This window comes from Carcharodon carcharias, chromosome 16 (assembly GCF_017639515.1).
Source record: "Carcharodon carcharias isolate sCarCar2 chromosome 16, sCarCar2.pri, whole genome shotgun sequence".
In the NCBI taxonomy this organism is placed as follows: Eukaryota; Metazoa; Chordata; class Chondrichthyes; order Lamniformes; family Lamnidae; genus Carcharodon; species Carcharodon carcharias.
Window position 1 is genome coordinate 117,683,754 of NC_054482.1, and position 12,224 is coordinate 117,695,977.

The following is a 12,224-nucleotide window of genomic DNA, read 5'->3' on the forward strand; positions in this document are numbered from 1 at the left end:
TTAAACTCGTCTCACTTCCTCCACATAAAAGGTGTGGCTATGGTTGCCTGCCTGAGCTCCAGTTACACCTCTCTGTCTGGGGTATGTGGAACATTCCTTGTTCCAGTCCTACTTAGGAGGGGGTCCCACAACTCTTTTTTTGGTACATCGTTGATTGTTTCAGTGCTGCTTCATGATCTCATCTGGACCTGGAAAAATTTATTAATTTTGCTTCAATTTCCACCCCTCCATCATTTTCACATGGTCCATCTCTGACACTTCCCTTCCCTTCCTTGACCTCTCTGTCTCAATTTATGGTGATAGATTATCCACCAATATCCATTACAAGCCGACCGACTCCCACAGCTACCTCGACTACAGCTCCTCACACCCTGCTTCCTGTAAGGACTCTATCCCATTCTCTCAGTTCCTTCGCCTCCATCACATCTGTTCCAATGATGCCACTTTCCAAAATGGTGCTTCTGACATGTCTTCCTTCTTCCTTAACCGAGGTTTCCCACCCACGGTGGATGACAGGGCCCTCAACCGTGTCCGGCACATCTCCTGCGCCTCTGCCCACACATCTTCCTCTCCCTCCCAGAACCATGATAGGGTCCCCCTTGTCCTCACTTTTCACCCCACCAGCCTCCGCATTCAAAGAAACATCCTCTGCTATTTCTGCCAACTCCAGCATGATGCCACCACCAAACACATCTTCCCTTCACCCCCATTGTCAGCATTCCATAGGGATCGTTCCCTCTGGGATACCCTGGTCCACTCTTCCATCACCCCATAGCACCTTAACCCCCTCCCACAGCACCTTCCCATGCAACACTTGCCCCTTTACTTCCCCCCCTCCTCCAAGGGCCCAAACACTCCCTTGAAGTGAAGCAGCGCTTCACTTGCACTTCCCTCAATTTAGTCTACTGCATTCGCTGCTCCCATTGCACTTTCCTCTACATTGGAGAGACCAAACGCAGACTGGGTGACCGCTTTGCGGAACACCTTCGGTCTGTCGGCAAGCATGACCCAGACCTCCTTGCCGCTTGCCATTTCAACACTCCACCCTGCTCTCATGCCCACATGTCCGTCCTTGGCCTGCTGCATTGTTCCAGTGAAGCTCATGCAAACTGGGGGAACAGCACCTCATCTTCCGACTAGGCACTTTACAGCCTTTCGGACTGAATATTGAGTTCAACAACTTCAGACCATGAACTCTCTCCTCCACCCTCGCCCCTTTTTGATCCCCTTTTTTCAAATATTTATTTTTTAATTTTTTGTATATATATTTTTTCCACCTATTTTTATTATTATTTTTAAAATTTATTTCCATTCATTGTTTTATCTCCACCTTTTAGCCTATTTTGATCTTTTCTCCCACACCATCCCCTCCCCCCACTCACCCCCGCTAGGGCCATATTTCACTTGCTCATCCTGCTTTCTACCTTTAATGTCACCATTAGTACCTCCTCTTGCCAGTATCACCACCATCAACACCCCCTCGACCTTTTGTCTATGACATCTTTTGCAATCACTCCTTTGCCTCCACCTATCACTGGTCTTCTATCCAGCTTCATTTGTCCCACTGCTTCTCCGCCCCCCCCCCCCCCCCCCCCCACCAAAACAGTATATATTTCACCATATTTAGTTCTGAAAAAGAGTCATACGGACTCGAAACGTTAACTCTGTCTTTCTCTCCACAGATGCTGTCAGACTTGCTGAGTTTTTCCAGCACTTATTGTTCTTGTTTCAAGATGAGTCACTCCTAAGGATCACATTTTACAGCAGCTACCTTGTATGTCAAAGCTGAACTGTTAGCACAGGGCAAAGAAAAGCTTATCTGGCCACAGGGAGCGCGTGCAATGTGACATTATAATGTATTTGTAAATTGTCATCACAAGTGGTTGATGTAAAGACAGTTTGGTTCTCTGGTGTGACATTAGGGAATATTACATTTTAAATATTAATTAATAAAATTCTCTTCACCAGAAAGCAGTGGAGGCTGGCTCATTGAACTTATTCAAGGCAAAGTTAGATTTTTGGTGGACGAGAGAGCCGAGGGTTATTTGTGGGGGGGGGTCAGATGACAAAGTGGAGCTGAGACACAAACAAATCAGCCATGATCTTATTGAATGGTGGGGCAGGCTTGATGGGCCAAATGGCCTACTCCTGCTCCTAAATATTATGTTCCTATAATAAACACTGGTGCTGCTGTTGAGGCTGTGGATTAGAATGTGATGGCTTGCTGTGAGGTGGAACAATTGGACTATTGAGAGATTTGTGAGAAGTGATGTTTGCTAGTACTCTAGCTTCAGTCGTGTCTTAGTGGGTAGCACTCTTGCCTCCAATCAAAAGAATGTGGGTTCAAGCCCCATTCCGGAGACTTGAGAGCAAAAACCAGGTTGACACTCCCAGTGTAGCACTGAGGGCCGCACTGTCAGAGGGTCAGTACTGAGGGCCGCATTGTCAGAGGGTCAGTACTGAGGGAGTGTTGCACTGTCAGAGGGTCAGTACTGAGGGAGTGTTGCACTGTCAGAGGGTCAGTACTGAGGGAGTGCTGCACTGTCAGAGTGTCAGTACTGAGGGAGTGCTGTACTGTCGGAGGGTCAGTACTGAGGGAGTGTTGCACTGTCAGAGGGTCAGTACTGAGGGAGTGTTGCACTGTCAGAGGGTCAGTACTGAGGGAGTGTTGCACTGTCAGAGGGTCAGTACTGAGGGAGTGTTGCACTGTCAGAGGGTCAGTACTGAGGGAGTGCTGCACTGTCAGAGGGTCAGTACTGAGGGTGTGCTGCACTGTCAGAAGGTCAGTACTGAGGGAGTGTTGCACTGTCAGAGGGTCAGTACTGAGGGAGTGTTGCACTGTCAGAGGGTCAGTACTGAGGGAGTGTTGCACTGTCAGAGGGTCAGTACTGAGGGAGTGCTGCACTGTCAGAGTGTCAGTACTGAGGGAGTGCTATACTGTCGGAGGGTCAGTATTGAGGGAGTGTTGCACTGTCAGAAGATCATTACTGAGGGAGTGCTGCACTGTCAGAGGGTCAGTACTGAAGGAGTGCTGCACTGTCAGAGGGTCAGTACTGAAGGAGTGCTGCACTGTTGGAGGGTCAGTATTGAGGGAGTGTTGCACTGTCAGAGGGTCAGTACTGAGGGCCACACTGTAAGAGAATCAGTAGAGGGAGTGTTGCACTGTCAGAGGGTCAGTACTGAGAGAGTGCTGCACTGTCAGAGGGTCAGTATTGGGGGACTGCTGCATTGTCAGGGGGTCAGTATTTGGCGAAGTGCTGCACTGTCAGAGGGGCAATAGTGAGATAGTGCTATGCAGTCCGAAGGGCAGTACTGAAGGAGCTTTGCATCGTCAGAGGGGCAGGACTGAGGGAGTGCTGCACTTTCTGAGGGGAAGTACTGAGGGAGTGCTGCACTGTGTGAGGAACAGTACTGAGTGAGTGCTGCACTGTTAGAGAGACAGTACTGAGGGAGGATTGCACAGTTTGAGGTGGAGTACTGAGGGAACATCGCACAGTTTGAGGTGGAGTACTGAGGAAGTGCTGCACTGTGTTAAGTGTCATTTTTGGGTGAGTTGTTAAACTGCCCTCTTAGGCAGATGTAAAGGATCCCATGGCACTATTTCAAAGAAGAGCAGGTGAGTTATCCCCTGTGTCCTGGCTAATATTTATCCCTCAATCAATATAACTGAAAACAGATTATCTGATCATTACTTAATGGGAGCTTGCTGTGCGTAAATTGGCTGCTGCATTTCCTACATTACTACATGACTGCACTTTAAAATTACTTCATTGGCTGTGAAGCACTTTGGGACATCCTGATGTTAGAAAAAAGTATTAACTAAATGTAAACGTTTTCAATGCTCAACTTGGACACTGTCTGTTCATTTGAGCAGATGTTGAAAGTCCGATTGATGGTATATGGAAGGAAAGCAGAGAGTTTTCCCACTCTCTAGGCTGACATTCATCCCTCCAGCAACACGATCAGATATAAAGTGAATTGGCTGCTCATCTCAGGCAGTATGGGGGATGTTCCTGTGCAGCAATTGGTTGCTTTGTTTCCCCACAGGCAAATGACTATATCTCACACAAAGAGAGAAAATGCTGGAAAAACTCAGCAGGTCTAACAGTATCTATGGAGAGAAAGACAAAGTTAACATTTTGAGTCCATATGACTCTTTTTCAGAGGCTGTTAGACCTGCTGAGTTTTTCCAGCGTTTTCTGCTTTTGTTTCAGATTTCCAGCATCCGCATTATTTTGCTTTTATCTTAGCTTTTGACTGTATCTCACAATCAATTTCCTCACTGTGAATTATTCTGGGATGTTCAGAAGGCGTTCTGATCACTCCCTCTTTGGCCCATTGGTTTTCTTACACCTCTGCGTCTCCGTGGGATGGTTTCCTAAACTAAAGCCAAGTTGTTTCAGTTTTGTCCTTCTGTCGGGGTGTCTTTTCTGATGGGGCTGGGTATTTTACCCCAACACATTCACCCATTTCTACAGAACAGCTCTCTATTTCTGTGCCACAGTGAGAGTAATCAGCGCCCCACTCTAACCCTAATGCAGATCTCGGGGTGAAAAGGAGCAGAGCTCCTTCAAATCCTCACGACAGATCCGCAGACTCTGAGACAGAGCTTCTAGTGGCTGTCACAAAGTATCCAGCTGGATTATTATTATGAAATATATTATGTTCTTTACTTCAAGGATCAATTTCAAAATCCAAGAACCCAAAGGCAGGTTCTGTGAAGCACTTAAAAGCATTTATTTCAAAGAAAGAGCAGCACATTTGACAAGTTTGTACCTGATTTGATTGTACAATTTTTTGGTGTTTTTTTAAGGGCAGCATTTCTGAAGCTAACTACTTTTATAACCAATGTGTCAATGTAATTGCATATGAAGGGTAGTGACTAAGTCTGTAGAGAAAGAACGACTCTGTTACTACAGGCTCCAAACTATCAAGAAAGGCAGAATAAGTCAGGGCTCTTTTCTCTAGAAAAGAGAAGGCTGTGGGGTTGAGCTGATAGAAGTCATTAAAATTGTGGAAGAGTTTGACAGGCTGTGTATGCACAGAGAAGGTGTTTCCAATTCTGGGGAAGAGAAAAACTAGGAGCCATAAATATAAGACAGTCACTAATAAATCCATTCGGCGAATTCAGAAGAAACTTCTTTACCCAGAGAGTGGTGAGAATGTAGAACTCGCTTTCACAGGGAGGGGTTGGGGTGAATAGTATGGATACATTTAAAGGGAGGCTGGATAAACACACAAGAGGAAGAAAGAAATAGAAGCATATGCTGATAGGGTGAGATGAAGAGGGTTGGGAGGAGGCTCATGTGGAGAATAAGCACCGGCACTGTCCTGCTGAGCTGAATAGTCTATTTCTCTGCTGCCAAGTCTATGATTCTGAATTCCTGAGCTGGTACAGATATAAACAAGCATGCAGGAAAAGGAACAAAAACAAAAATGGCTGGAAAAACTCAGCAGGTCTGACAGCATCTGCAGAGAGGAACACAGTTAACGTTTCAAGTCCGTGTGACTTTTCATCAGAACTAAAGAAGTATAGAAATGTGGTGAAATATCGATTTTTTTCTTTGCCTCCACCTATCACTAGCCCTCTATCCAGCTCTACCTGTCCCACCCCGCCTCTACCATCTTATATTTCACCTCATTTCTATATTTTAGTTCTGATGAAGAGTCATATGGACCCGAAACGTTAACTATGTTCCTCTCTGCAGATGCTGTCAGACCTGCTGAGTTTTTCCAGCTATTTTTGTTTTTGTTTCAGATTTCCAGCATCCGCAGTATTTTGCTTTTATCTTAGCGCAGGAAAAGGAAGTGTGTTTGAACTTTCATTTGTTGGCAAGGGGTTTAAAAAACCGAAAACACAAAATCACGACACGATTTGTGCAGATTTATTTATTGTCCTGTTTGATATGTTTGTGATTTGCAAAGCAACAAGTTAAAATTGTTGAAGTATATCTCCTTAGCACAGTGAGGTATTATTCCTTCAAGTGAGCGTTGGACCTGTTTCTGCCTGGGCCGGAGGACCATTCATAAAAGACGTGCGCAGTCTGCAATATAAGTCAGTGTCAGTGTGGACTAGTTGTGATAGCTAAATGGGTATGTACCAATTTATTCTCCCCCTAATTTATCAGCCCTGGGTCAGTTGGCTCATCTCAGGGTCAGAGAGTTGTGGATTCAAGTCCCACTCCAGAAAATTGAGCCCACAATCCAGGATGGCACATCAGTACAGTGGTGAGGAAATGTTACATGTCTGGAGGCGTCACCTTCCAGATGAAATGTTAAATTAAGGCCCATCGACTCTCCTAGGTGGAGGTAAAAGTTGCCATTGCATCATTGCAAAGGAGAGCAGGGGTGTTCTCCCTGGTGTCCTGGGCAATATTTATCCCTCATCCAGCATCACTAAAACAGATTATCTGGCTATTATCACATTGCTGCTGTGGGAATTTGCTGTGTGCAAATTGGCTGCTGCATTTCCTGCATTAAACAGTGGCTATACTGCAAAAGTACTTCATTGGTTGTAAAGTGTTTTGAGACACACTGTAAAAAGCACTATAGAAATACAAGTTCTTTAGTTGGTCTGGGTTTTTAACATCTGATTTTTACACCTCTCACAGAATGAACATACAAATTAGGAGCAGGAGTCAGCCACTCGGCCCCTCAAGCCTGCTCTGCCATTCAATGAGATTGTGGTTGATCTGATCGTAATCAAAACCTCACATTCCCACCTACCGCCAATAACCTTGCACCCCCTTTGCCTTAAAGATATTCAAGGACTCTGTCTCCACTGCCTTTTGAGGAAGAAAGTTGCAAAGACGCACAAACCTCCAAGAGAAAAGATTCTCCTCATCTTTGACTTAAATGGGTGACCCTTATTTTTAAATAGTGACCCCCTAGTTCTAGATTCTCCCACAGAAAGAAACATCCTTTTCACATCCACCCAATCAAGACCCCTCAGAATCTTATATGTTTCAATCAAGTTGCCTCTTACTCTTCTAAATGCCAGTGGATATAAGCTTAGCCTGTTCAACCTTTCCTCATAAGACAACCCAACCATTCCTGATATTTGTCTAGTAAACCTTCTCTGAGCTGCTTCCATTGCATTTACATCTTTCCTTAAATAAGGAAACCAATATTGCAGTAACAATACCAATAAAGACTGCAAGACCTGGAAAACATTCAGGTTTAGGCTGGTAAGTGGTATGTAACATTCACAACACACAAATGCCAAGCGATGACCATCTTCAACGAGAGAGTCCAAACACCTCCCCTTGACATTCAATGGCATTACCATCACTGAATCCTTTACTATCAACATCCTGGGGGGTTATCAATAGAGCCCTGGCATGGATCCAATGGGCAGAACGGTCTCCTTGTGTCTGTAATGACGTATGGCATTCATATAAATACTGTAGCTACAAGAGCAGGTCAGAGGCTGGGAATTCTGCGGAGAGTAACTAATCTCCTGACTCCCCAAAGCCTGTCCACCATATACAAGGCACAAGTCAGGAGTGTGATGGAATACTCCCCACTTGCCTGGATGAGTGCAGCTCCAACAACTCAAGAAGCTTAACACCGTCCAGGACAAAGCAGCCCCGTTTGATTGGCACCACATCCACAAACATTCACTCCCTCCATCACCGACGCACAATAGCAGCAGTGTGTGTACCATCTACAAGATGCATTGCAGGAACTCGGTAAGGCTCCTTTGAAGGCTCCGATCAAACTAACAACCTCCACAAGCTAGAAGATCAAGGGCAGCAGGTGCATGGGAACACCAACAGCTGCAAGTCACTCACCAGCTCGACTTGGACATATAATCAGCTGTTCCTTCACTGTTATTGGGTTAAAATCCTGGAATTCCCTACCTAACAGCACTGTGGGTGTACTGCAGCGGTTCAAGAAGGCCGCTCACCACCACCTTCTCAAGGGCAATTAGAGATGGATAATAAATGCTGGCCTGGCCAGTGATGCCCACATCCAGAGAATAACATTTCTTTAAAAGGGGTAGGATGTATCATGTATTAATACGCATGTAGCACAATGGTTATGTGGGTTGATTGGCCAGAGGTTTATGCTCTTATGTCTATGTTACCTGCACTAGGGTCAAACATTGGTTGTCTAAATGTCCGAGGCTGGAAAATGTCGCTTTTGTTAGGCTTAAAGTTTGGAGTATTTTCCATTTTCCACTGTGAAATGACCGGGTAAAGGCCAGAGGTTATTTCACTGGCTTCATACCGATCCTAAACAGAATGCAATGCGAATAAGCTGTTAAATATATAATTGTTGATTGTGAACATATCATCAAATTATATAAACAGCCGAGTAGAGAGATATAAAGAAAAGCACAAAAGCTGACAAATTGAAATCGGAACAGGAAATGCTCTAACCCTGTAACAGGTCCAACAGCTTCTGTGAACAAAGAGGACAGCTGAATGTTTCAGGTAGAGGTCCCTTATCAGAAGTGGCTACACTGCACTGGAGTCTCGATCTGCTCAGATTGTATACTGAAGTCTCAATGTGAGATTTCAAAAACACCCTCTCACTCAGAACAAGAGCACTCCCAAATGAAATAAGGTAATGCTAAATGAGGTCACGGCTAAGATTGGCCCACCACCATATTACAGCACCATATTATTGGAATATTACGCACTCTGTCTCACATCCACACATACGCACACACATACATACGCAAGCACACACATAAACACGCACATATATACAGACACACAAATGCACATAGACAGGCACATTCACACACACACGTCTACAGACACACACATACATCTACAGGCATACACATACATACACACACATACAGACACAAAGACAGATGCACACGCATATATAGACACACACATATACATATATATACAGACATACAGACACATATATAGACACATACATACAGACACATACACACAAATATATATATACAGACACACACACATACATACAGACACACATATACAGACACACAGACATGCACGGATAAACACACATATAGACACACATATATTTAGACACACACATACAGAGACACACACATATATTTAGACATACACACACATATACAGACACATACACACACACAGTCTTGATCAGCTCAGATTATATATTGAAATCTTAATGTGAGAATTCAAAAGCACCCTCTCATTCAGAGCAAGAACACTACCAACTAAAGTAAGCTAACACTAAATGAGGTTGTTGCTAAGCTTGGCCCACCACCATCTTGGAATATTACACAAACTCTCACATCTACACACACAAAGACAAGCATACACATATACAGACATAAACACACACAGACATACACACACACAAATACAGACATGCACACACACACATACATACAGACACATACAGATGTACACACACATATACAGACATACACACACACATGTACAGACATATATGGACAAACACACTTAGGATCATATCTTACAAGACTGAAGTTTTATTTTACAAAATAGAAAAGCATAAGGGAGGTGACAGCATAGTGGTATTGTCGGTGGGCTAGTAATCCAGTAAACCTAGCATAATGCTTCAGGGGACCCAGGTTCAAATCTTGCCATAGTGGATGGTGGAATTTGAATTCAATAAATTAAAAGTCTTGTTGATTGTTGTAAAAACCCATCTGGTTCTGGAAATCTGCTGTCCTTACCTGGTCTAGCCTACATATGATTCTGAACAAGGGATATGCAATAAATGCTGGCCTAGCCAGTGATGCCCAGATCCAATGAACAAAGAAAACAATCTGGGATATTTTTAAAAGAAGGCTGTTGAGACCCTGCAGATTTTATCCTTTATTTTATAATGCCCATCCTCTAAAACCCATCTCTACACAGAGACTCTATTTGTGTGTCCTTTGTTTGTGTGTGTGTCTGTCTGTGCGTCTGCTGGGGGAATTCTTTAGGAAGAGAGAGTTATACTTCCCAATTACAATTGTGTGTTAACCTGTTCACCTTGGAACTGTAAACAGGCAGGCCGCTTCCAAGAAATCACGTGACCTATATGGTACTTGAGAAGGAGTTGTTTGTTTGTGTTGAACTGTAAAGCACTTTAATTAATGAAAAGCTGGGAAACAAAAAGGTAATCACATGGGAGAGGGAACAAACTTAAGTTTGTGAACCTGCTTGTTTTGAAGGCAGTCTTGTTGGAGAACTGGCAGCCTCTCTCTCTCTACCTTGCCTAAAATTGTATGTGGCTATCAACCTGTGGCCCAAGAACCCTCATCTGAGTGTAACTGGGTCTGCATTTGGACCAGCAAAGCTGAGAGTTGGTGAAAACTTCCAGGACCAGTGGCCTGTCTTCACATGAGAGCACTCCAGATTAACAGCTTTGAGACCCTGCAGACTTTATCCTTTATTTTATAACACCCATCCTCCAAAACCCATCTCTGCAAGAGACTATGTGTGTCCTTAGTTTGTCTGTGTGTGTGTGTGTGTGTGTGTGCTGGGGGAATTCTTTAGGAAGAGATAGATAGTTATACTTTCCTATTACAATTGTGTGTTAACCAGTACTTGCAACTTGTTAAAAGAAATTTTGTTTTAAAATAAATTAAGAAGCCTGGTCAGAGTCTCTTTTCTTTTGGGTACTAGAGGTATAGGTACACAATTGGCCATTTTGGTGAGAAACTTAAACATTTAAATGAATGGTATGGCCTGCAGGATAGTGGTGCTTAATAATTTGCACACTCCTCCCATCTCAGGTCATAACATAAATTGAGGGCTCTTGCGGGATTTGAAATGTGGACAGCAGGTGATTGGACATGGAATAATAATTGGTAAGGGATAAAAGGACGGAACCAGGTTTCTTATACATTGATAAACTAAAATGGTATTGGAAGTTGCTAATGCTTTTTTCACAGATGGAAGATATAACCCTGACTAATTTACAGAAATTAACCAAGAGTAAACTAACGGGATTGACAGATAAACTGGAGTTAGAATTACCCAAAGGGGCGAAGAAAACAGACATAGTTGAGAAAATAGCATAACATTTGAAACTGGAAGGGATAACAAAGAGATCACGTTCTCCAGGGGATGAGTCAATTGAGTTAGCTAAAATCCTCTATCATTGGTCCTCTATCCAGCCCTACTTGTCCCCCCCCCCCCCCCCCCCCCCCCACATAACCAGCTTATATTTCACCTCTCTTCTATCTTTTCTTAGTTCTGTTGAAGGGTCATTCGGACTCGAAACGTTAACTGTGTTCCTCTCCACAGATGCTGTCAGACCAGTTGAGTTTTTCCAGGTATTTTTGTTTTTGTTTTGGATTTCCAGCGTCCGCAGTTTTTTGCTTTTCTCCCCAATTACAATTGTGCGCTAACCAGTACTGGCAACTTGTTAAAAGAAGTTTTGTTTTAAAATAAATGAATCACTCTGAGTTTTTGAAAGAAGCCTGGTCAGAGCCCCTTCTTCTGGGTACTAGAGGTATAGGTACACAACTGACCATTTCGGTGAGAAAATGAAACATTTAAATTAATGGTCCAGCCTGCGGAGTATTGGGGCTTGATAATTCACACACTCCTCCCACCCTGGTCGATCCCAATGGGATGGCCTGTACCACCGTCTCCAGGTAATTCAGCAACAGCTTTTTATGAAAGGATTGTGCTGAGAAATTGAACCACAGAACATTCTTACTTCAATTAATTCTTTGAATTCAGTAAATATAAAATTGCAAGATCTGAGATAATCTGTTTCCTTGGTGGAATTGAGTCCATAAATTATCTTCAATTTCTCCTTAAAATTAAGGATTGTTACTTGCAGTGTAGTTAATAATCTGCTTTCTCAGCAGGATCTAAATGAATAAAACATCTTAGCAGGTGGCCATTTAACACAATTAGGTCAAATGATGGTTCTTTTCTGACCGGGCCAGTGTTTTGTTAGTGTCAGGACAGCTCCTGCTGTATGGGAGACTGCCAGGTAAATCAAAGCAGCCTCAGAGTGGCTTCCTCGAGGTGGAGGAGGGCCTTTCTTTCACATCACATCCCATGGAGGGGCCTACCAGAAGCACTTGCACCACTACTGGAGGGGCTACCCTCTCTGATCACCAGGGCATGCCTGCCTGGCCCTAGCACAGAAATATAAGTTCCTACTTAGCTGCGAGGGCACCTCTCTTTCCCCTTGCAGCTCAGCACTGCCATTGTTATTGGCACCACTGCCAAGAAGGCAGAGATGCCAGCCCTCTGAGTTGGCAGTTCAGAGAGGCAGGCAGCTGTCCTTTCATG

General features: G+C 43.9%; 1 protein-coding gene across 1 annotated transcript in view; it reads right to left on the reverse strand.

The window, feature by feature from the left end:
- Positions 1-5,959: 5,959 nt before the first annotated feature.
- Positions 5,960-12,224, reverse strand: part of LOC121288992 (leucine-rich repeat and IQ domain-containing protein 3-like) — a 34,734-nt gene continuing 28,469 nt past the window's right edge. Inside the window, exon 7 of the mRNA XM_041207853.1 lies at positions 5,960-6,044. Coding sequence (XP_041063787.1) covers positions 5,973-6,044 — 72 coding nt within the window. The 3' untranslated portion in view covers positions 5,960-5,972. The remainder of the gene's footprint in view (positions 6,045-12,224) is intronic.